Genomic DNA, 23,333 nt, shown 5'->3' with positions numbered 1-23,333 from the left:
TTTTAAAAAATCTACTAAATCTATTAAGCTAATAGTGTATTTTTATTTAAATTATACATATTATTACACTTATACATACGACATATCTCTCACTAAAAAAAAATCTACAAAGTTCATGGGGCAGTGTTATTTTACACACATGAATGCTGTAGCCCAGGAAGTTTGGGTTTATAGGCGTTGTAGGGGAGGAAGGATTTATTTTCTTCACTCATTACTAGGTTCATGGCTGAGGCATTTATAACAAAAGACAGATCAACAGGAGAAAAGCATCTGCATTTATTTAATGTAAGTTATACATGACACAGGAGCCTTAAGAAATAAAGACCCAAAGACACAGGGAAACCTGTGTGTTTTTATGCTTAGACTTGATGAAGTGGATAGTCCTGTGGAAGTATGATTGGTCAAAGGGGATCTGATCTCATGGAAATAAACTCGGGGAACTTAGCAAGGCACGCATGTTCAGATTCCTCTCTGTGTCCCTGTGTCTTCTCCCAGGTTCAGGGAGGGCACCTCTTGAATGAGGTGTTTTACCTCTTGAACGAGGGTTTTATGACCCGCTTCAGCAAAGAAAGGTGAAGGGAAAGTGAGAGTGACCTTCTGCCTCTGTCATTTTCTCAAATGCCAAGATGCTGTATGTTGGGATATGATCTGAACTCCATCAGTGTGAGAGTTGGAGGAAAACGTAAAATGTTCACAACTAGTAGAATTTCTCTCGGAACTGTCTTGTTTATGGAGGAAAACAATAAGCTCCTTTAGGGGCTGGATTTTAAGGAGCTTGGTAGGCAAAGAGATAGGTTAGTAGTTTTAAATTAAACATGAAAGAATTCAGGTATACAGGAAAGCAGAGAGGAGTGGGAAGAAGAATAGGGCGGGAGGGAGTAACCAAGGAACCTAGCTGGGGCTGCACCTAGAGAGAAAGGAGAAAGTGCAAAATTTGCTGGTAGAAGGGATGCTGAAGCATCTTCTAGAAATGGTGACATCCAATAAGGAATGTTAAGGCTTTTAAATGTCTGCAACATGGATTCCCTGGTCCTTTTACATCTTCAGTATATGGTCACACACAGATGCTAAATGTGGGTGGTGGGAAAGAGAGAAGCAGGTGAGGACCCAGAAGCACCGGGAACAGGGGTCTAGATGAGAGAAATGCCCAGGCATTGGTAAAATCTTGCAGCTGGCATAGGACTTTGCATACAATATGCAATCTTAGGCTTAGGTTAATTTATCTGAATTCCACAAGACAGAGTGACTTTGGTGGGATCTAGGATACATATGTGTCTGCACAAGCAGTATGCAAAATATGCCTTTGTCAACTTCAACTTAATAAATAAATATGCTAACCAAAGATGCTAGCAAATGAATATGCTGGAAAATGTCTTGAATTATTGGTAGGTATAAAGTGAGATAATTCTCCTTTACTGTGTTTAATATTAACAGAAATAACTTATAAAGTATAATGCTCAAAAGCTTTTAAGTGATTAAGTTGGCTCCCCCACCTTCTCTTGCAATAAAAGACTCTAAGCAATAAAGGTTTGAATGCTACACGCAGGGGTTGAAAAAAAGAAAACGCAATAAAAGAAGTCCAAAGTGGGTAGGGTTAGTTCTATTTTTGGCAATAATTCCAATGTGGTCGGACATAGTCATTATGTTTTGGTCTGAATGCGTGCCTCCAAAATTCTTACGTTGAAACATAATCTGCAACACCATACTATTAAGAGATGGGGCTTTTGGGAGGTGATTAGGTCATAAGGGCTCCAGCCTCATGAGTGAGATTAGTGCCCTTATAAAAGAGGCCCGAGACTGGGCACGGTGGCCCACGCCTGTAATCCCAGCACTTTAGGAGGCCGAGGGGGCGGATCACCTGAGGTTAGGAGTTTGAGACCAGCCTGACCAACATGGAGAAACCCCCGTCTCTACTAAAAATACAAAAATTAGCCAGGCATGGTGATGCATGCCTGTGATCCCAGCTACTCGGGAGGCTGAGGCAGGGAGAATCACTTGAACCCAGGAGACAGAGGTTGCGGTGAGCTGAGATCTTGCCATTGTACTCCAGCCTGGGCAACAAGAGGGAAACTCCGTCTCAAAAAAAAAAAAAAAAAAGAAAAAAAAAAAAAAAAGAAAAGAAAAGAAAAGAAAAGAAAAGAAAAAAAGTACAAAAATTAGCCAGGTGTGGTGGCAGGTGCCTGTAATCCCAGCTGCTCAGGAGGCTGAGGCAGGAGAATCACTTGAACACAGGAGGCAGAGGTTGCAGTGAGCTGAACTCGTGCCACTGCACTCCAGCCTGGGTGAAAGATCGAGACCCTGTTTCAAAAAAAAAAAAAATAGTAATAATAAAAATTAAAAAATAAAATAAAAGAGGTCCAAGGGAACTTGTTCACTCCTGACAAGTGGGGACACAGGTAGAAGGTGCCTTCTTTGAGGCTGAGAGCAATGCCTCACTAGATACTGAATCTGCTGGCACCTTGATCTTGAACTTTCCAGCCCCGGAACTGTGAACAACAAATTTCTGCTTATAAATTACCTAGTTAAGATATATATTTTTTCTTTTTTGAGATGGAGTCTCATTCTGTTGCCTAGGCTGGAGTGCAGTGGTGTGATCTTGGCTCACTGCAACCTGTGCCTCTCAGGCTCAAGTGATTCTCCGGCTTCAGCCTCCCAAGTAGCTGGGATCATAGGTGCCCAACACCACACCCAGCTAATTTTGTATTTTTAGTAGAGACAGGGTTTCACCATGTTGGCCAGGCTGGTCTCGAACTCCTGACCTCAAGTGATCCACCCGCCTCAGCCTCCCAAAGTGCCGGGATTATAGGCATGAGCCACCTCACTGACCTAGTCTAAGGTATTTTGTCACAGCAGCCCAAATGAATCAAGACACATTATCATCCAAGATTTGTAGCCAGAAGCTAATCACTTCTCACCTTCTTTCCTGTTACCATCCCCACTCCTCCCACTCCAGTTTCTTGTCTGGAGTCCTGAAATAGCCTCTTAATTGGTTTCCTTGCTTCACTCTTTGTCTTCCTTACTGTCTGTTCTCAACATGTGGCCACAGTGATTTAAAATATATATATAAACCAGATATAATATATAATCCTCAGCTCATATCCCAGCAATAACTCCCCATAGCAATCAGAGGAACAGCTCAAGGCATTTGCAGTTGCCCCCAATCTCCCATGGGCTGCCTCCCCATACCTCTTGGGTTCATTTCCTTTCTCTGTCTCCTCAGTCACTCTGCTCCAGCCTTACTGGCCAGACAAATGTTTTTCCATTTTGCTAGGCCTGCTCCTGTTTTAGGGCCTTTGCTCTAGATGGTTCCTCTTTCTGGAATGTTCTTTACCTAGAAATCTATTTGGTTAACTCCTTTACTTCCTTCCAGTCTTTGATTAAATGTGGCCTTCTCAATGAGGCCAACCCTGACCACCTTCTTAAATACTACAGCATATGGGCTGCAGCATTTACTCTGCTGTGCTCTTCTGTTTTTCTACACACTTATCATCATCTAACATCATAATTTTATTTTAAATGTTTTTGTTTATGTCTTTCCCTGGCAGAGTGTAGGCTCTGTGAAGGGAACAATTTCGTTTATTAATTGATGTGTATCCCAAGCACCTAGAACAGTGTTTATAAATAATAGTTTTTAATAAATATTTGCTGACCGTCAAGTCCATTTTCATAAGCAAAAGCACTGTTTCCCAAACAGTAATCTGGGGAAGCTTTCTTCTAAAGGATGTACACAAAACAAATCCTGTGGTCAGCTAATTTTGATGGCCCCTTCTTCGAAACTGACATGAGTACTTATTGGTAGATTTTTTTGTGATCTCTGTGAATATCAAAACTTACTTTACAGGATACTCAAGGAGATCAACCAATCCTGATGGGAAAGTGTTTAGAAAGGAAATGAAAACTGCAGCAATTATACATTAGGAGTGTAAGAAGAGAGCCTAATGAATAGGGGCAAATACCTACTTTAGTGCTATAAATAACATTTCACTGTACACTCAGCATTTAGGGCTGGCTAGTCTAATGTGCTGACGGAAGCCCACACAGACTCAGAACAACAAGCTGGGTCATGAGGACTTAAGTGAGAAGAGAAGAGACAGTCATGAGTTCAGCTGGCTGCATTGATTGCCAGGAAACTATCCACCCATTCATTCCAAAACATTGTTGTGCTTGGTACTATCATTGGCCCTGGGAAGCGGGCCACAGAACAGAGTGAAGAGTAAAGGAAAAATACAAGAGTTGAGGGAGATTCCAATTCGTCTCCAAGGCAAATATAAAGTCTCGGGTTGAGGGTTTAACACTGTGCAGCTCCCTGAAGCCTAAGGTGGCAGTGGCCTCAGCAACAACACCCAAGGTAGTTAGGGTAGAGGACGGGGAGGGCGGGGCCAAGCATCTCGGAATACCCAGTGGCTCCAGGGCATTAGGCAAAGCCCCAGCTTGCTCTTTTTTCTTACTGTAGCCAACCATGGAATCTGGGTAGCACAGGTTTTTGTCTGTCTTTCTGCACTCAAACATTATCTTCAATCACGCTTTGTTATTCATAGGACACTTCTTTGGCAACAGTAACTATGTGGAACACAGTCAAAGAAGTAGGAAGTATGGAAAGTGCCTCTGAAACAATGGCATGGAGGGTAGAATGGCGTGGAGTTTATCTGCTTAAAATAAAAATACTTCACTTCTTTAGGAACTCCTTAGGCACTCTGCCAAAGCCGAGTGACTCTACGGCAATTTATAGAGCTCCCCAAATCACAGGACAACCAAAGTAGCAGGCAAGGTAGGAACAAGTGAAATATGAGAGCAGAAGGGGAGATGGAAAAACTAGAAAACAGACACAGTAGTTGAGAAAGTATACCAGTGTACCTCTCTGGGCATAGTTTAGTGCAAAGACAAAGTCTTCTTCTTCTTTTTTTTTTTTTTTCTGAGACAGAGTTTCATTCTTTTTGTCCAGGCTAGAGTGCAATGGTGCGGTCTCGGTTCACCACAACCTCCGCCTCCTGGGTTCCAGCGATTCTCCCACCTCAGCCACCCGAGTAGCTGGGATTACAGGCATGCGCCACCACGCCCGGCTAATTTTTGTATTTTTAGTAGAGATGGGGGTTTCTCCATGTTGATCAGGCTAGTCTCAAACTGCTGATCTCAGGCAATCCGCCCCCCTCAGCTTCCCAAAGTGTTAGGATTACAGGTGTGAGCCACCACACCCTGTCGCAAAGACAAACTCTTGATGTGTCAGTGGACTTCAAGACATTGCTGTATTGCAGGATGGGTTCCTGTTCACAATAATGCCTGAGTCATCAGTAAGGATTAAGGTAAGATCACTAACTCTGTTTTAGTATTCAGGGTCAGGTACAATGCAATTTAGAAAGATCTCCCGCCCCTAAAACGAAGGCAAAAATAAAACGTTAGTGCATAAAGGGTAAGCTTCAGTTCTTTTATGTTTTTTGAACAAAATGTCTCCTTCAGTTCTTAGACCTGCTGCAAGGGATCATTATTCTTATTCCTACTTTACAGAGGAGGTTACAGAGGAGGAAGCTGGGGCTTCTTGAAGTTCATTGATTTGCTCAAAGTCCCCAAACTAGTAAAAGGCTGCACTGGGTTTTCATACTCAGTTGTTTTACTCTAAAGGCTGAGTTCTTGGCCTCCTGTCCTCAAGACACCTTCCTGCTTTGGCCTCCCGAAGTATCAGAATTGCAGCGTTGTAATTCCTGTACTGCGCCTGTAATTCCTGGTTTAATACAGTATTCTTAGGCAAAAAATGCTATAACATAGCTAAATCTGGCAGATGTTCAGTTATATCAGTTTCTTCATTTTCTGAACATGTACAATGTTTTTTTTTTTTTTTTGAGACGGAGTCTTGCTCTGTCGCCCAGGCTGGAGTGCAGTGGCCGGATCTCAGCTCACTGCAAGCTCCGCCTCCCAGGTTCATGCCATTCTCCTGCCTCAGCCTCCCGAGTAGCTGGGACTACAGGCGCCCGCCACCTCGCCCGGCTAGTTTTTTTGTAGTTTTAGTAGAGACGGGGTTTCACCGTGTTAGCCAGGATGGTCTCGATCTTCTGACCTCGTGATCCGCCCGTCTCGGCCTCCCAAAGTGCTGGGATTACAGGCTTGAGCCACCGCGCCCGGCCACATGTACAATGTTTAACTGTGATCCCCACTTGGAAAATATGTTAAGTAGGCAGGTTGCAATACAGGTTCCAAGCAAACACATATCAGTTGAGCTAAAACATGAAGAAATGGATCATTGATGGAAAAATATAAATTACCTGAAGTTTTGTGGATGATGCTTAAAGAAACTGCTCAAAAAACAATGGTGATACCTATCATGGGTCCATTTTGACCATTCTTTCAGATCAGCTTTCAAATGTTAAGCCTGGAGTTTAATGTCCTATGTAGGCAACAATTTCTGCTATTTTCCTGAAGGAAAATAGTATTATACTCTTAGTATAATAAAAAGTATAATAAAAATATTTCTGTATAGTTAAAAAGAACAGTAGAATACCCAAGTTTGAACCCTACACTTGCTGTTTACTAGATGGATAAGCTAGCTACAATTTATTAGAAACAGTATTCATTTGAATGAAAATTGAGATGACATAATAATACAAATGAAAATAACACCTGCCCTTCCAACTTCATAGAGTTGTTGGGAGAATCAAAGGGGATAATTGAGTATGTTCTGTGAATATATAGTATCATTACATTAATAAGTAGTATTATTAAAATGGTAATTCTCTTTTTACATGGGTTATATCATTTCAGATGGCTTAAATTTAGTTTTATTGGTGATTGTTTTTGATTGAATATAGACTGAAGGTATCAGTAGAGTTTTATCACCTTGAGGGATTGTACTTTTGTAAACTTTGAGGATGTATTTAATTAAGTTTTGTTCTTTGATTATCAGTTTTGTTGTTTGATTTGATTTGGTATGTGAAGTAGGAAGTATGGAAAGTGCCTCTGAATATCCATGATAGAATGGCATGGAGTTTATCTACTTAAAATCAAAATACTTCACTTCTTTAGGAACTCCTTAGGCACTCTGCCAAAGCCTAGTGACTCTACGGCAATTTGAAGAGTTTTTATTAGTCCATGGTAACATGCAGCCTTCCCAATATGCTAGAATCTTTTTCAGGTCTTTTTGTGCCTGACTTTAATTTTTGACCAGTCTTCAGGATATGCAGTGGATCTCCTGGATAATGTCACATTCTGAGTATGGCTCCATAAGGAAGATTTATAAAACTGACCTTGATATCAAGCCTCACTCTACTGCAAATAGAAAACAGGAGAGACAGACAGCGTGTCTGTGGCATCACCCCTAGCATCTTATTTTGAACAGTAAATGTAATGCCTTGTCTACAAAAATGACAAAGCTGTATCAGGTGTGTGGGCCGGCCTCTTGATAAAGAGAAAAATGCTATGTTTTAGAGGAGGCAATGCCTAATGAATAAAGAGCCCAGGCTTTGGAATCAGACAGACACATTTCCCTTAACTTCCCTAAATACAAACAAGTTACTTAAGCTCCCTTAACCCCAGGTTTCACATCTATAAAATAGATTATTGTAACTACCACAGGATTATTAGCACTGGTAAATGAAACAGCTTTTGTAAAGTGATATCTAACATGTAATAATTATTATGAACCTACGATTGACAGAGGATGGCAATAGAGATACTGATGAAGGAAAAGAGGGCAATGTGTCCATGGTGCTGCTGTTATACATCTGAGCATCATGTAAACAACTTCTTCAAAGTCTGTTTCATTCATCTGTAGTGTAGCTGAGCTACTGTCTTGGTTCTGGGTTTTCCAACAGTAGTTTTTTTTTTTGTTTTTTTGTTTTTTTGTTTTTTTTAAGCATTAATTATACTACAGTATCAATAGAACAGAACTATTAAGTTCTGTGCCATTTTGTTTGTAAGCTCTAACCATAGTTACTACATTTTTATTTTTATTTTCTTTTCGATGGAGTCTCGCTCTGTCACCCAGACTGGAGGGCAGTGGCGTAATCTGAGCTCACTGCAACCTCCGTCCCCTGGATTCAGGCGATTCTCCTGCCTCAGCCTCCCAAGTAGTTGGGATTATAGATGTCTGCCACCACACCTGCCTAATTTTTGTTTTTAGTAGAGATGGGGTTTCACCATGTTGGCCAGGCTGGTCTTGAACTCCTGACCTCAGGTGACCTGCCTGCCTCGGCCTCCCAAAGTGTTGGGATTACAGGCCTGAGCCACTGCACCTGGCCATTTGTAAAAGAAAAATTTAGACTAGGTTATGAACTGTGTTTGTCGAAGAGAAGAAAACCTGTGTAAGGCTAATATATGTATATATTTTATATATACATATATACATATGTATATATGTAAATTAAAATATTTATATATAAATTAAATATTTATGTATACATTTATTTATAAATATATAAATTAAAATATTTATATATAAATATATATACACACCTATGCACACACACACACATACATATATAGCCTATGTGAGGACTATTCTTTGAAGTCTGAAAGACATAGCTTTGTGAAAATTATAAAGGGTTTGAGGCACTTGCTCCAGAAATACTTCCCAAAGTGACCTACTTCTGTTTTTCAGCAACTCATATCTGAGTGTTAATTTTTTTTCTTTTAAAACAAAGCCCCGTCTGCTCTCATATGTCTCACTTCAGCTGTCATCTAGCTCCAGAAAAGATCAATGTTGCTCCAATGCTGGTCATTTTCCAGGACTATATGATATTAAAGGGACCTATCTAGCCTAGTGATCCTCGAGTATATGCCTGTGTGCGTGTGTGCGTGTGTCTGTCTTTCTGTCTGTAGTGTGGGTTTGCTTGTGAGTGGTAGAGATTGTCATCTGGTGGTGACATCTCCATTCGGTTAGGTTATGGGAGTGGTGGTACAGCCTTTTTTTTTTTTTGCCTCCTCCATAGGGGACATAGTTTGAGAAACTCTGGCCTGGCAATTTAATGCTCTGTGCAGTTTAATGGTGATAAAAATGAAGAAGGCAAGAGTGAGGCCTGAGTCTTGGAGGTTATAAAACTCCTGAAGAAGGCAAGAGTGAGGCCTGAGTCTTGGAGAGAAAGTGGTTGTCAGTGCCTGAAAGGCCTTCGGTTTAATTTGAAGCCAGAGGCCACATTGATAATGTCTGCCCTGAAAGTCTTTGCTTGTCTGAGCGAATGCTCCAGGGGTTTACCCGGCGGAGCCTGGGGGCCACGTGAGCTCACTTTCTTCCGTTTTCTACCCGGCAGCCTGGAATACTGCCTTCCTGAAACCCCTTTTCATCAGCTAGCCATTCCTGGAAAGGCTTCAAGATTTTTATGTTTCTCAGAACCTAGCAGTAACTTGGAAAAGTTTTTCAAGTCACAGTGATGCATGGGTGTCTGGGGGCAGAGAAGGAGCAAGGCACCTTTTTTGAGGACCTGCGGCATGCAAATGACTTATCAGAATGAACACAGTATAACAGTAAACACCGTTTCTTATAGAGGTGAAATAATTCTCACTCCACAGAGACGGAAGTGACCCGAAGCTAGCAGTCTCCTGTATTTGCTTGTGTGACACCGAGCATGTCAGATCAGGGTGTAGGAAACTATGCCTAGCGCAGAGGAGGGTAAAGGAAGTAGGGAGTCTGGTGGCTGCGGCATTCTCTAGCAGCGCAGGGTCTCTCGAGCTTCCAGCCACTGGCAGAGGAACCCTTTGGGGCTTGAAGGGGAAACGCAGCCACTCAGCCGCTTCGACTGCGGCGGCGACGACGAAACCAAAACAGGGTGGGGCGGGGTGGGTGGTGCTCTGTAGTGGAAGGCGCCCGCTGGGTGAGGTCTTTGCGTCTGGCGGGGGGCTAGGACGGTCAGCCCAGGAGGAGGAAAGGCGCGTCCCGCCTCCAGCTGCAGGGCCAGGCGGCGGCGCCCGCTGGCGTCGCTTTCCCTCTACTGGTCTGCCTCGGTGCAGGCCGGGCTGGGCGGGCCGGGCGGTGCTCGGGGGCCGGGCTCGGAGTCCCCACTTTTCCTCCCTCCTTCCCTCCTCTCGGGGCCGTCCCGAGCGGCCGGGCCAATGGGCGTGGAGAGGAAGGGAGCGGGAAGCGGGGCGCATTGGGCCCGGCCCTCCTACGGCGCCCGTGGCTGCAGCGCCAGCGCCAACGCCAAGTTTGCGCCCCGAGAGTTTGCGCCGGTTCGTGTCCCCCGGTCTCCGGTTCGCTCCCCCGCGAGCCAGGCGGCGGTGCGCCCCTCGGGGCAACCACCCACGAGCACCCGGGCGGGAGGACGCCGAGCAGGGGGTGTTGCGGGCTGGGACCGGGGCAGCCACCTCCCGAAGATGCAGGATGGCAGCAGAGCCGCAGCCGTCCAGCCTCTCCTACCGCACCACGGGCTCCACCTGCCTGCACCCGCTCAGCGAGCTCCTGGGCATCCCGCTGGACCAGGTAACTGTGGGCCGCGAGCGCAGCGACCCCAGCTCCCCAGCGATCGCGGGCGTGGGGCGGGCGAAAGTGTTATCCACCGTCCCTCCGCCTCCATGGCGAATTTTACAGCCACACACTAGACAGTTGGCTTTTTTTTTTTTTTTTTTTCTTCTTCTTGAGTTGGTGTTAGTGTTTTTCTCCTTGTGTGAAAAATATTGGTACAGCCTGCGCGGCAAGTTCGACTGACTGAACTTTTTTTTTTTATTTTTTTTTAAAGATTTTTTTTCTTTAAGTTTGGGATTGCCTCGTTTCCTGTAATCAAGTTCAAGTTCTGAAGTAGTCTGATAAATGAAACCAGAGTTTCTTTCATCAGTGTCCTCAAGTCGTTATTATTTTTAACTTAGATGACCCTACTTAAAAAATAAGGGCGATTAATCTGTAGACTGTAGTCTATAGATTTTTAATGCAAAACCTGGGTTTTAGACTTCTGCAGCGAGGCTTGTTCAGGGGTGACAGTTACTTTGTACCATGTGTGATGCGGGACACACAAGGACACTTCGGTTTTCCCAGGGTTCGGTTGGATCATATGCCTGGGGCTGGAGCTTCTGAGTAGGACAGGTTAGTGGGACGAGAGGGGCCCCAGTAGAGTTACTTGAACTGTCCAGGAATTATCTACAACATTAAAATTAAAAATGGCAACAACAGCGATTCCTGGCAAGAAACCTTCCTGAAGATGAAGCCCGTCTTACGCATTTCCTTGTCTCTTCGGGTGCTGCAGGCTAGGTCTGCGGGATACTTAGTAGTGACCCAATCAGTAAATGTTGATTTAAATGGAAATGGGCAGGGCATGCGGGGGGAGGACCCACTGCGCTCCTGTTTTGTTTCATGCTTTTTGCCCGGTTTTCTTCCCCTTCCTCTCACCAGTGCTCCTTTTCCTTTCCTTTTAACAAGAGCACACCTGCTGCCCTTTCCGCACACCCCTTCAGCAATGAGAAAGTGAAACCTGGACATTTGCCTTATTCGGGTCCTGTTTACTGAGCCATCCTCATACCTGGCTCACTCTGAGGACCTGACTGAGAACTCCACCTGATGCGACCATTGTGTTCTCATCAGTCGCAAAATCGAGAAAGTCAGGAACTTGGGAAGGGTTTCAGGTGCCAAAGCATTTGTGCTTTTGTAAATTACTCTTTAGTTTCTGGTGAGGATGAGATAGACCCAGGGACCCAGGCAGAGGCAGACATAATAGCAAATTCTTTAGTTCTGAAATTAAATAAAACTCATAGCTGAATTTCCTTAAGGGTAGTTTGTTTTGTACTCACCTCTCCACTCCCTATCAGAGGGTATTTTGATTGCATTTTCTCTTCTAAGCTCTTCTACATAGCTAGAAAGACTCCAGGAAGGCTTTTTTGTATGGCTAAAGGACCGTGGCAAGTTACGGCTGGGAGGTGCTAGAATAATGTTTTTAATGTCTTGCAATTGCACCGCCTACTTTCCTATAAAGGTAATTCTGGTTTTAATTCATAAAAAGGAACAAAAGAGCCTTATGGATGTTTAAGACTGGGAGGGAGGGAGGGACTTCTGGGATAAACCGAAGGAGAAATGTTTGCCATGACCAGGAGCACCTGAGATCTCTTGGCTCTTGGGTCAGTCTGACCACCCTCCAGCAGGAGCGAGTCTGGATGACCTTTGGTGGAAGAAGCACTTAAAAGGCAGTGCCCCAGGTAGCTTGTTTTAGGCCCAAGGAGGCTACATTGTGACTTGCGAGTTTGGAAGCTTTGTGTGTTTTTCCCTTTCACATTTTTAAGGCTTTTTAAGGGCTTAGATGTCAGACTGACCTGGGTGCAATTCCAGCTCTGCCAGCAAACTTCCCTTCATGACTGCCAGCTGGTGCTCTACCCTCTTGGAGCCTCAGCATCCTTGTGTAAAATGGGAGATGACAATAAGACCTACATTTTGAGGTTGAGAAATTTTATATGTTGTAAAATGCCTTACATTAGGAAGGTTCTTGTATCAGACAGGGTGCTTGCTGGAAACAGGAACCAACCCCATTGGCTGACATGAATGAACTTGAATGAATTACTTAGAGGGGCATGGGCAAGGTTAAGGGAATCAACAAAGGATGTTGAGGTGCTGAGATCAGAAGTAGGGGGCAGCTGGAAGGGAAAGTGGAGGAACTTCACTGCCATTTGTGAGAGCAGAACCCGCTTGGAGGTCGTGAAGAATAAGAGAGAACCTCAGTCCTTCTTCCTACCTTGTAGCCTTTCCATCTCTTCACAGTGACCCCCAAAAGTTACTGGCCTCAGCCTGCAGGGGCTCCTCCTATGGCACAAGACAGGCAGGATAAAGGTGGAGCCAGATCTGGGGGGTAACCCGAGGATAAGAGTGCAGGCCTTGATATGTGTTTGCTCCTGTCCTATTAGAGAGTGACTTTTGATTGGTCTGGGATATGCTCAAAATTATAAAATAAATATCTCAAGTTACTCAAATAGGTTTTTTGTATGCCTCTTAAGGACACTGAATCATTTTCCTAATGTCTTAACATCCTAATTCCCAATTGATTGCACTCCTGTGAATGTCTTTAGCCTCTGGATCCTGTGTCAAGTAGTTTATCATCAGCAAAAATGGAAATACCTGGTAAGCATTCTGCTTTGTATGTGGAGAACTCTTTGTTCATTCTTTTTCATCTGATTCTTGCATTTATCTGTTCTGTTAACTTTGTGGCATCCTGAAATAGGAAAGCGTGTCTGTGGTTGGGACTACCACTCAGGAAAAGTCGATGGTTTTTGTTTCCAGGGACTTTGATTAGTCTGACATCCTTCTAAAGATGTGAAATGTAAAATTATCTCCCTTAATTAGAGACAGATAGAGCATAGTAATTCAGATGCAGAATACAGGAAATGGGATGATGACTTGTGGGCCTCTATAGGTGCTTCAAAGATAAGCTTGTTGAAAACTTTATTTCTAAATGATGGGCCCGTGAGCAAGTACAGAGCTACGGTAGTTAGTAAGATTACTCCAATAAAAACCTTCACTTAGGATAAGCAAGCACTTTTCTTTCCCATTTTGGGGGAATCAAGGAATCATCTGCTCCTGTCCTCCCTGCTTTGTTTTGGTTGTGGAGTGTAACTTGATGTGCCTTTAAACTAAAGGTTTGCAAGATTGACTCAGTTGCCAAAACAGAGGATAATGTTGACGTTAGTACTTTGTGTAGTGCACAGTTATGTCCTAGGAGATATGAAAGCTGAAATGGAAAGTTTTTCCAGGCTTTAAGGAACTTCCAGTTTGGTGGTTGGAAATTCTGCCCACCACCAAAGCATTTTTGGGGTATTTTACCTGATGGTGACCCCAAACTATGTGTGTGTGCGTGCATGAAGTATGAATTCAGGGTTACACTAGGACTCTCTGAGGTGTTCCCCCCCCCCCCCAATTTAGCATCAGCAGAAAAAGGGGCAAGGGGAAAATAGACCAGGAGATAAGAATCCAGGAAATAATTTTGAGGTTAAAACAGCGAATGTTTAGGATTATTAATGTAAGCTTATGTCACCATTTAAAAGTCTGAATGAATGAAGACCAGATTTAAAGACGTGGCACTCCATACTAATGGTGATACCAGGAGTAAGTTTGATTATTTCACCTGGGCCCATGACTACAACATTTCTTTCTTTCTCTCTCTTTCTTTCTTTCTTTCTTTCTTTCTTTCTTTCTTTCTTTCTTTCTTTCTTTCTTTCTTTCTTTCTTTCTTTCTTTCTTTCTTTCTTTCTTTCTTTCTTTCTTTCTTTCTTCTTTCTTTCTTTCTTTCTTTCTTTCTTTCTTTCTTTCTCTTTCTCTCTTTCTCTCTTTCTTTCTTTCTTCTTTCCCTCCCTCCCTCCCTCCCTCCCTCCCTTCCTTCCTTCCTTCCTTCCTTCCTTCCTTCCTTCCTTCCTTCCTTCCTTCCTTCCTTCCTTCCTTCCTTCTTTTTTTTGATGGAGTCTAGCTCTGTCACCCAGGCTGGAGTACAGTGGTGCCATCTTGGGCTCACTGCAAGCTCCGCCTCCCAGGTTCACGCAATTCTCCTGTCTCAGCCTCCGGAGTAGCTGGGATTACTGGAGCACACCCACCATGCCTGGCTAATTTTTGTATTTTTATTAGAGATGGGGTTTCACCATGTTTGGTCAGGCTGGTCTCGAACTCCTGACCTTGTGATCCACCCACCTCGGCCTCCCAAAGTGCTGGTATTATGGGCGTGAGCCACTGCACCCGGCTGACTACAAAGTTTCTTTACCTATCTGGAGCTGTCAGTCCTGGTTGCTTCCCTTGGCCATGCTTGCAAAGCCCAGCCTTCAGTTCTCTTCTTATCTAAGTCTTGTCCTTCATTAAAAGCTCAGCTCACATTCCAGTCATTGTTAAATCAATTAAATATTTATTTAATGCTGTTAGTGCCAGGTACCTGGCCATGTGGTAGAAACACAAGGATGAAAAAAAAAATCAATGTCCCCATCCTACAAGGGCTTATATACTCTAGAGGAAACAAAAGGCCAATGTAAGTGTATAGGCTGTATATGGTCACAGACGTGTGTAGGCGCTGTACAGGTTTGTAGATGGTGCCGTGGTAGAATAGAGAAGGGATGCCCACAGGACATGCTGGATTCATGTAGAATTTACTGTTTACATTTAATGCTTGGTAAATGTGACTTTATATTGTTAGTTATCTTGCTGGGTTTGTAAGCTTAATTCCAAAGTAATTTAAAGTCTCTTTGTAGTCAAGGCTTGAGTTCCCATGCAACTTTATTTATGGATCCTGACGTCTAAATTTCATGTAATTTTCACAAGTCTTGACATATTCTTCCTTAGATTTTTTTTTTTTTTAACCCTTTAAAATGTAAAATGCATTTGTAGCATGTAGGCCACACAGAAACAGGCAGTGGGCTGGATTTGGCCTGATAATCAGGTCCCCTCAAATATGGTGCATGGATTGTCATCAGAATCTTCTGCCATGGGTGTTTCTGGGATCCCGCCCTATCCTGCTGAATTTGAATATCAGGGTGTGAGGGCACTTCCCGAGTGATTCTTATGCCAACTAAAGTTTGAGAGCCATTACTATAGTCAAGGGAGGATATTGCAGGGTTTAAGTTGTGAAAAGATTTTCATTTTGTGAAGGGGTATGGAAGGTCCTCACTGAAGGAGGTAGGGATGGAGGAGGAAGCGGATGAGTGCAGGGTTAGAGAAGTATTTAAGGGAAATTGAGCAAGCACTGACAAGGTCAGTTGAAGGAGCCGCTGAATACAATCAACCTACTGACAATTATACATTTTTAGACCAATGAATATGCACAAATATGTGCTTTTTTTCTTTCAGCAGCTCCTTTCAGGAGCAAAAGTGAAACAGAAGTTTTCAGAGAAGGGTTGTTGGGAAGTTAAGAAGCTCGGATGTTAAAAGATGCTGACAAATGGTTGGTGGTGATGAGTGAAGAGGAAAACTTCTTGAGATGGTGGTTCGTGGAGGGGCAGGTACAGAGGAAGTGAGAGAGCTGGAGGGCTGGGATATGCGAGTAAAGGATTTCTAGTGAAGTCTTTCTGGGTGATGATGAAAATCGGGGTGTGCTCCTGTGGGTCGACCGGGGTGAAAGTCTGTTCAGTGTAGCAAGCAGGGGAAATGGGGTATTTGTATTTGACGGATTGTCCTTCTTGACATTGACGGTATCCAGGTGAATTTGGGGAGCTGCGGTGGAAAAGACTATGAGGTCCCTAAGGTGTCCAGGAATATGGAGGAGTCACCAGAGGTGGGCAGATTCTGAAAGCAGGAAGAGGGAGCAGAGAGGGTGTGACCTGGCCTGCTGTCTGTCATGCACTCAGCCTGCACCTCTGCCTGCATCTTCTCACATAACATTAGGAGTGTGGGGGAGTCTGGAGGGACGAAAGGTTTCCTATGAGGATAGTGGAAGGAAAATAGTACAAATCGGCTGGGCTTGGTGGCTCACGCCTGTAATCCCAGCACTTTGGGAGGCCGAGGGGGGCCAGATCACCTGAGGTCAGGAGTTTGAGACCAGCCTGGCCAACATGGTGAAACCCCATCTTTACTAAAAATTCAGAAATTAGCCAGGTGTGGTGGTGCATGCCTGCAGTCCCAGCTACTCAGGGGGCTGAGGCAGGAGAATCACTTGAACCCAGGATGGGGAAGTTGCAGTGAGCCAAGATTGTGCCACTGTACTCCAGCCTGGGTGACAGAGCAAGACTCCATCTCAAAAAAAAAAAAAAAAAAAGAAAAGAAAAAGAAGAGAGAAAAAGAAAACAGTGCAAAGCAGCAATGGGGGGTTCTGGGAAAGCCCTGACCTGCTGCTTCTGACCTTGGCTTTGCTGTCATGGTGGTAAAATGAGAACAGAGGGCGGGCTTTGTGAAGGTCAGCAGTAGAAAGGAAGGGAGTGGGAATATGAGTCACAGAGGAGGGGGAGAAGGAAGTCAGGGGCAGCACATGGATGCAAGTTGAGAAGTGGCTCTTGCAAAACGCGAGTGAGGGTTGGAGAGGTGTGGGAGGGGTCTAGGCAGCTAGGGTGGCCCCCTAGGGTCTCAGAACCCTGATGAGGCGGTGTCCAGTGACTGACTTTGAACTTTGCAGTCCTTCCTGGAGCTGCACGTTCATGTGGTGGAAAGTTCCTTTGTGGTTCCGAAGAGCTTGCTGGTGGCAGGTTGGGGGGGCCTTTTGGAAGCAGCCTGAGGGCATTGAATGTGGATGTGTTGGGGGTAAGATGGTGAAGTATAAACCCCCGGGTCCACACAGTTGCAGAGGACATGGCTGGTGGAGGTGGGGACTGTCCCTCAGAGCCTGTGTGAGGATGGGCCATCTCCATGGTGGAGGATTCCGGATAAGTCCAGAAGGTGGGCTGGCCTACTAGAAACTGCTGGCTGGTGTCACAGTCTGGTGGCTAGATTTGACAAAACTTGAAGAGAGGACAAAGAGATCACAGGTATGGCCATATATTCCCTGGCATTTGAAGCAGAGGCCTAGTGTGTCCTGGAGCTTTAGCCCTTCCTGTCATGGAACAAGAGGTGGTTCTTCACAACTTGGCCTCAGTTTACCTGTCTGGCTTAAGGACGCTGACAATTCCATACATTGAATGCTTATGCTCCCAGCACTGCTCTGCATGCATTCTCTCTGTTAATACAGTACTAAAAGTTATTCCCCAAATTTCTTCCTTCTTTCCCCAAATTTTTTTTCTTTTTTTTCTTCTTTCTCCTTCCTTTTCTCTTTTCTTTCTGAGTTGGGATCTCACTCTGTTGCCTAGGCTAAAGTACACTGGCTTGATCATGGCACCCTGCAGTCTCAAACTCTTGAGCTCAAGCAATCCTCCTGCCTCAGTTTCCCAAGTAGCTGGGACTAAAGGTGCACACCACCCCCCCTGGCTAATTTTTTTGTATTTTTTGTAGAGATGTGGTCTTGCCATGTTGCCCAGGCTGGTCTTAAACTCCTGGTCTGAAATGATCCTCTTGCCTAAGCCTCCCAGAATGCGGGGATTATAGTCATGAGCTACCACACCCAGCCTGTTCCCCAAATTTCAAGTTAGGAAGCAGCCCCCAGGGCTTATGTTACTTGCTTGTAGCTGGGCAGAGGCAGAGGCAGGACTTGAACTCAGGTCTGTCACTGGAGGCTGTGCTCCTGGTTGCTGCACTGCATCCCAGGACCGTTTTGCCTGTGTGCTGTGCTTCCACCACAGTGGACTGTTTACTTCCTATCCCTCAAACACGGTGTGTCTTTCACACCCTCCAGCCTCTGCACACACACACTTCCTTCTCCTTGGAGGTTTATTCCTCGTCCTGGTCCTCAATTCCTGTTTTCAGGCTGGGCCCTAAAGTCCTTTCCTCCTGTTTTCCCTCTGCAACCCAGTTCTCCCTCCCCACCAGGGCCAAATGGACCACTTCTTTCTCTGTTTCTCCATAGCATTCTATCCATATTACATTGCTCTGCCTTTCACTTTACGTCTTCGATATTTATTGGTCTTCCTGTCCTGCCTGACTCTGAGAGGCTTCTCGCCCTAGTTACTTATTGAGCGCTGTGTGCTAGTGGGCTAAATGGAGATACAGAGATTAGTGAATTATCTGTGCCTTCTATGAGACAAACATGTAGACACTTGGTAAACTGCTGTTTGCCTATAAGCCTTGAAATACATGTGCTCAACGCACACACCATTGCTGGAGGACGTGGGGCCTTGGCATCTCTGGGCCTGTCCTGAGACGGTGCTGGGGGAGAACTTCCTGGGAGCAGCTGCTTTAGAAGCAGGAGGGAAATTAGAGGGGAGAGGGGCCAGATGAGACCGTCAGAATATTCTGGGAGGAAGAGAAGAGAGTCACATTCTTTGTGGGCAGGGATCATTATCCAAAAAGAAAATATCAACAAATTGAATTTAAACATCGGATTGTCTTTTATTAGCGATTCATGAATCAGGCAGCATCCCATCTGTAAAATGGCAAGGCTGAACTGAGCTGAAGAGGTGGACTTTACAGGTAGAAAAGGCTCAAGAAAGCAGAAGCAAAGAATAAGAAGCAAAGTTACTTTCCTTATAAGGTTAAAAAAGATGGGACTTCCTTATACTGGCTCAGGTAGCCTGGGCCCCTTTTCTGTTGGTTGCTGTGAAGCTCCGGTTTTTGTTTTTTGTTTTTGGAAAACGGGCCCATTGTAAAGTTGTTTGTTTATATAACTCCTAGTACCAGTGACTCCATTCTGGTTTGGTCTGGTCTGTGGGGCCTAGTGCAGGAGCTCGATCCAAAACAATCGTTCCTTATTAATTTTATTTAACACCACCCAGGATGCATCTTTGTCATCTTTGTATGCTTAGGACAAAATAGGAGCTAAATACATGTTTGTTGAATTGAAATGGAATTTTATTTACATTTTTGGATTGGAATGAATGACTTAATTAAGATAAAATTGGGAGCCAGTTCTTTTCACCAACTGAATTTGGCCTGTTTATTATTTGGAACCTGAATATCAGATTAAATGGGCCTAATTTCTAATTTGAAAATTAATTCATGGCTCAGTTGCTGATAGTGAAATGTTTATCTTGGATTATTTAAAGATGGCATACTGTGCAGTTCATATACTCATCACCTCCAGTTATAAATGCAGCTATTAGTATCATTTTTTTTTGGCCCAGTTGTTTCAGATTTCTGTGAACATGTAGAAATTTCCTTTAGCAGACTAAAGTCAAGTCATACATACAAAAGATGCCATATAGTCAAATACTCTCAAGTATTCTGTAGCTTGGCTTTGGAATTACATTTTTTTGTTTTATATTTATTTTTTATTGAGACAGGGTCTTGCTGTGTTGCCCAGGCTGGTCTTGAACTCCTGGGCTTAAGTGATCCTCCTACCTTAGCCTCCCAAAGTGCTGGGATTACAGGCGGAAGCTACCATACCCAGCTAGGAATTACATTTATAAAGGAAAATTTCATTAAAAGATTATATCTAAAGAGATAAAATCTGGAAATATCTTTTGTACCAGTGACTTGTATAAATAATTCAGTCTGTGTCACGTAGTAACAGTGACTGTGTGCTTTTCAAAGGCTTTCTATTTTAAGTCAGCTCTTTTAGTAAACAAGATAAAGGGATAACTTATTGCAGTCTCATTAATAACAATTTCTAGTAGTTTCGCCATGCAAACACAAAGATAGAGAGTCATCAGTGGGAAAAGTAACTCCAAATAGTTTGTACTGGTTAAAAATGTGCTTTATTAAAAGATAACTATTTCTTTGGGCTTGAGAAATGTAACTATCTGCAAAAAGATTAATTCATTAACCTATTTGCATTGTGATTTTTAGTTATCAAAAAAAAAAAAGAAAAGAAAAGAAAAGAAAAAAGGCCTTGGTGAATCATTTATCAACTTCCTTTTATTAGTGGAGCTCTGTTTTTAATTGTTTAAAGTTATCAGTGGTTAATCTTTTATGCATTAGTAAAACTGATTAATTTGAGAGATGGGTTTGAAAGTCCACAATCACCTTAAAGGGTTTAATGAAGGTTTCTGGGCTGATATTGCTGGGGATTTCCAGCAAACTACCATTTTATTATAAATATTCCATTCTCAGGTTTATTTACCAAAAACAAACAAACAAACAAAAAAACAAAACAGGGAACTCAGGTTCTAATGTAATTTGGAGAAGGGCAAGGGTACCTTTGAAAAGTTTGTGTTCAAGTTGTCCTAAACTCTTATTTCAAACAAGGAGTTAAAATTTTAAAATATTCTGTTATTTATTTATTTATTTATTTTTTAACTTTGTCTCATTCATCATTCTGTGGCTGACTTGAAACAGATAAGTCAGCAAAGGTACACAGCAAAAGGTTGCTAAGACTTACAGGAAGTTACTAAACTCAAAAGTCATTTCATGAAATTTCATGAAGTGGTTTAACTGTGAGTGTCACTAGATTGAGACTTCTTTGTTCCTAAGACTCCCCTACCCCCTACCCCGGTATTCTTTTTTGCTCTCTGTTTTCATTTTATTTATCTATCACATTCTTTTAAATTTTTATTTTTTATTGATTTTTAAAAAGCTTTTATTTTATACAGATACAGTTTACAAAAATCACTTTTCCGGCCGGGCAGGGTGGCTCATGCCTGTAATCCTAGCACTTGGAGGGGCCAAGGCAGGTGGATCACTTGAGGTCAGGAGTTCGAGACCAGCCTGGCCAACGTGGTGAAACCCCGTCTCTACTAAAAATACAAAAATTAGCCGGGTGTGGTGGTGCATGCCTGTAGTCCCAGCTACTCGGGAGGCTGAGGCAGGAGAATTGCTTGAACCCAGGAGGCGGAGGTTGCAGTGAGCTGAGATCATGCCACTGCACTCCAGCCTGGATGACAGTGTGAGACTCCATCTCAAAAAAAAAAAAAAATCACTTTTCCGATTAGGTAGTATAGGCACTTACTATTGAAGTCACAAGCAGAAAATGGGATATAAGGAAAGGTCCGTCTCTTTCACCGCTGCTTCCCCTGTTTCCAGCTGGCCAGATTTCCATGGTTCAGTTGCATGGTTTCAGAGATAGTCTGTGTCTACATATGCCCAGAATCTTTTCGTCTCATTTTCTGACATAAGTGATAGCCTATGGTTCCCTCCCTCCCTTCCTCCTTCCCTCCATTCCTTCTTTTCTTCCTTTCTTCTTTTCAACTTAACAGTGTCTCTTAGGGCTTGATTCATGTCTGTATATATAGAGCTCTGGTGACTTTTGAACTTCCTTTCTGCCTTTTCTGAAAGCTTTGTTTCTGTTCTTCCAGTCATGGTTTTGTGTTATGAGAAAAATCTGGAATTATAACTCCCCCACAAACCGGGAAGGAGCTGAGAGACCAAAGAATGACTCAGACAAGTCCAACTTGGCAAGTAGATGAATTTATTAGGACTTATATATGGGACACTCCTGGGTGGCAGCAGGACAACTCTAGAGATCCTCATCACCTCTTGTGTCTAAATTGCTTTTGAGATGATTTTCTGGCTCTTTACCTCCTGTGTTTGGTGATGCAACTGTGTATTTTTTTTTTTTTTGGATAGGTTCACAGATACTCTCTGGGATGTTTGGGTTCTCAGGGACACCTGCTCCTTGGCTGGGCACCATGACCTTGGCTGACTGCCCAGCCTTCAAGGTTCAAGCAGCGGACATACACCCTTAAATAACCTGGTGGGGGACTGGTCACCCTACACTTTCTCCTTTAGCAAATGCTGCAAATGGTGGTGTTGGGGGAGTGAGAGGGTTAGAGAGGGGTCCTTTCATGGTGACACTGCCTCCTCTGCTCACATTCCCAGGAATATGGACACCCTGGAGTGCTACTTACAATGGGACCTGTGAGGGGAAGAGCAATGAGCTGGGGGAGGCAGAAGACTTGGGATTTGTTTCCAGTGTCCCCTTAAATGGAGAGAAGTGACTTGGGATATGGGCGTAAGGACATTAACTATTCCCTTATCTCTTGTGCCTTAGGGATAAAAATGACTCTGCCTCCTACTGGCCTGGTGGCAGTAGACTTCTCCAGAATTCTTGATATCCCCATCTCCTGGAAACAGTGCTCTTTAAGACCAGTTTGGCTCTGGAATTTCAAGACCTTCGACCTTAGTGCAAAAGGGTTGGTTTTAGCTTGTAAAAGAACACGTTTTGAAGGTAAAGACAACAAACCAAGACTTTTTTTCTTCCAATTTTAGTAGACTTAGCTAAAAAGATTGTACCTGTATAATTTGCTTTCTTGTTTCTCCAAATGAAATGTGTGCAATTCACCACATGTTGGGTGAACTGAGTTGACCTTTGGGGCTCTGGAATCTTCTATCTTCTTTTACCTCACCTAGAGTAAGGCCAGGATGCTTTAGGAACATGTGAACTATACTCTGGCAGAAAGATGTTGCAAAGAGCTTCTATTTTTTGTCCATTAGGAATGTTGAGGTGTTTATAGCCTCCTTTCTGCATTCTAGTAAAAGATAATTGCCTATTGTCTCCAAACAATAAATGTTAACTTACCTGCATATTATTTTATTATTTTATGTTTTTTGAGACAGAGTCTCACCCTGTTGCCCAGGCTGGAGTGCAGTGGCATGATCTTGGCTCACTGCAACCTCTGCCCTTTGGTTTCGAGATTCTCCTGCCTCAGCCTCCCAAGTAGCTGGGATTATAGGTGCCCGCCACCACACCTGGCTAATTTTTGTGTTTTCAGTAGAGACAGGGTTTCACCATGTTGGCCAGGCTGGTCTCAAACTCCTGACCTCGTGATCTGCCTGCTTCAGCCTCCCAAAGTGCTGGGATTACAGTCATGAGCCACCACGCCGGGCCCTGCATGTTATTTAACAAAAAGGAGGGAAATCAACATTTATACAGAATTAAATTCAGAAAGTCACTTTATATAAATTGTGGAAGGAAGGACAAAAAGAGGGTTTTCTTCTTTCTTATTCATGTATGCAGACTGGGAAAGAGTTTACAAAAAGGAAATAAAAGACTATGTTTTTTTGTTTTTGTTTTTAG

General features: G+C 43.5%; 1 protein-coding gene across 2 annotated transcripts in view; it reads left to right on the top strand.

Annotated features, from left to right (window-relative positions):
* Window positions 1–10,098: 10,098 nt before the first annotated feature.
* MBOAT1 (membrane bound glycerophospholipid O-acyltransferase 1) overlaps window positions 10,099–23,333 on the top strand; it is a 107,770-nt gene continuing 94,535 nt past the window's right edge. The window contains exon 1 of one of the 2 annotated variants that reach the window (XM_007973581.3): window positions 10,099–10,399. In XM_007973581.3, coding sequence (XP_007971772.3) covers window positions 10,301–10,399 — 99 coding nt within the window. In that variant the 5' untranslated portion in view covers window positions 10,099–10,300. Of the gene's footprint in view, window positions 10,400–22,299; window positions 22,485–23,333 lie in introns of those variants that run through there. The other variant, XM_073005685.1, reaches the window with a different exon arrangement.

The sequence above is a fragment of the Chlorocebus sabaeus genome, chromosome 17, assembly GCF_047675955.1.
Source record: "Chlorocebus sabaeus isolate Y175 chromosome 17, mChlSab1.0.hap1, whole genome shotgun sequence".
NCBI lineage: Eukaryota > Metazoa > Chordata > Mammalia > Primates > Cercopithecidae > Chlorocebus > Chlorocebus sabaeus.
This window is presented reverse-complemented; position numbering and strand designations above follow the sequence as displayed.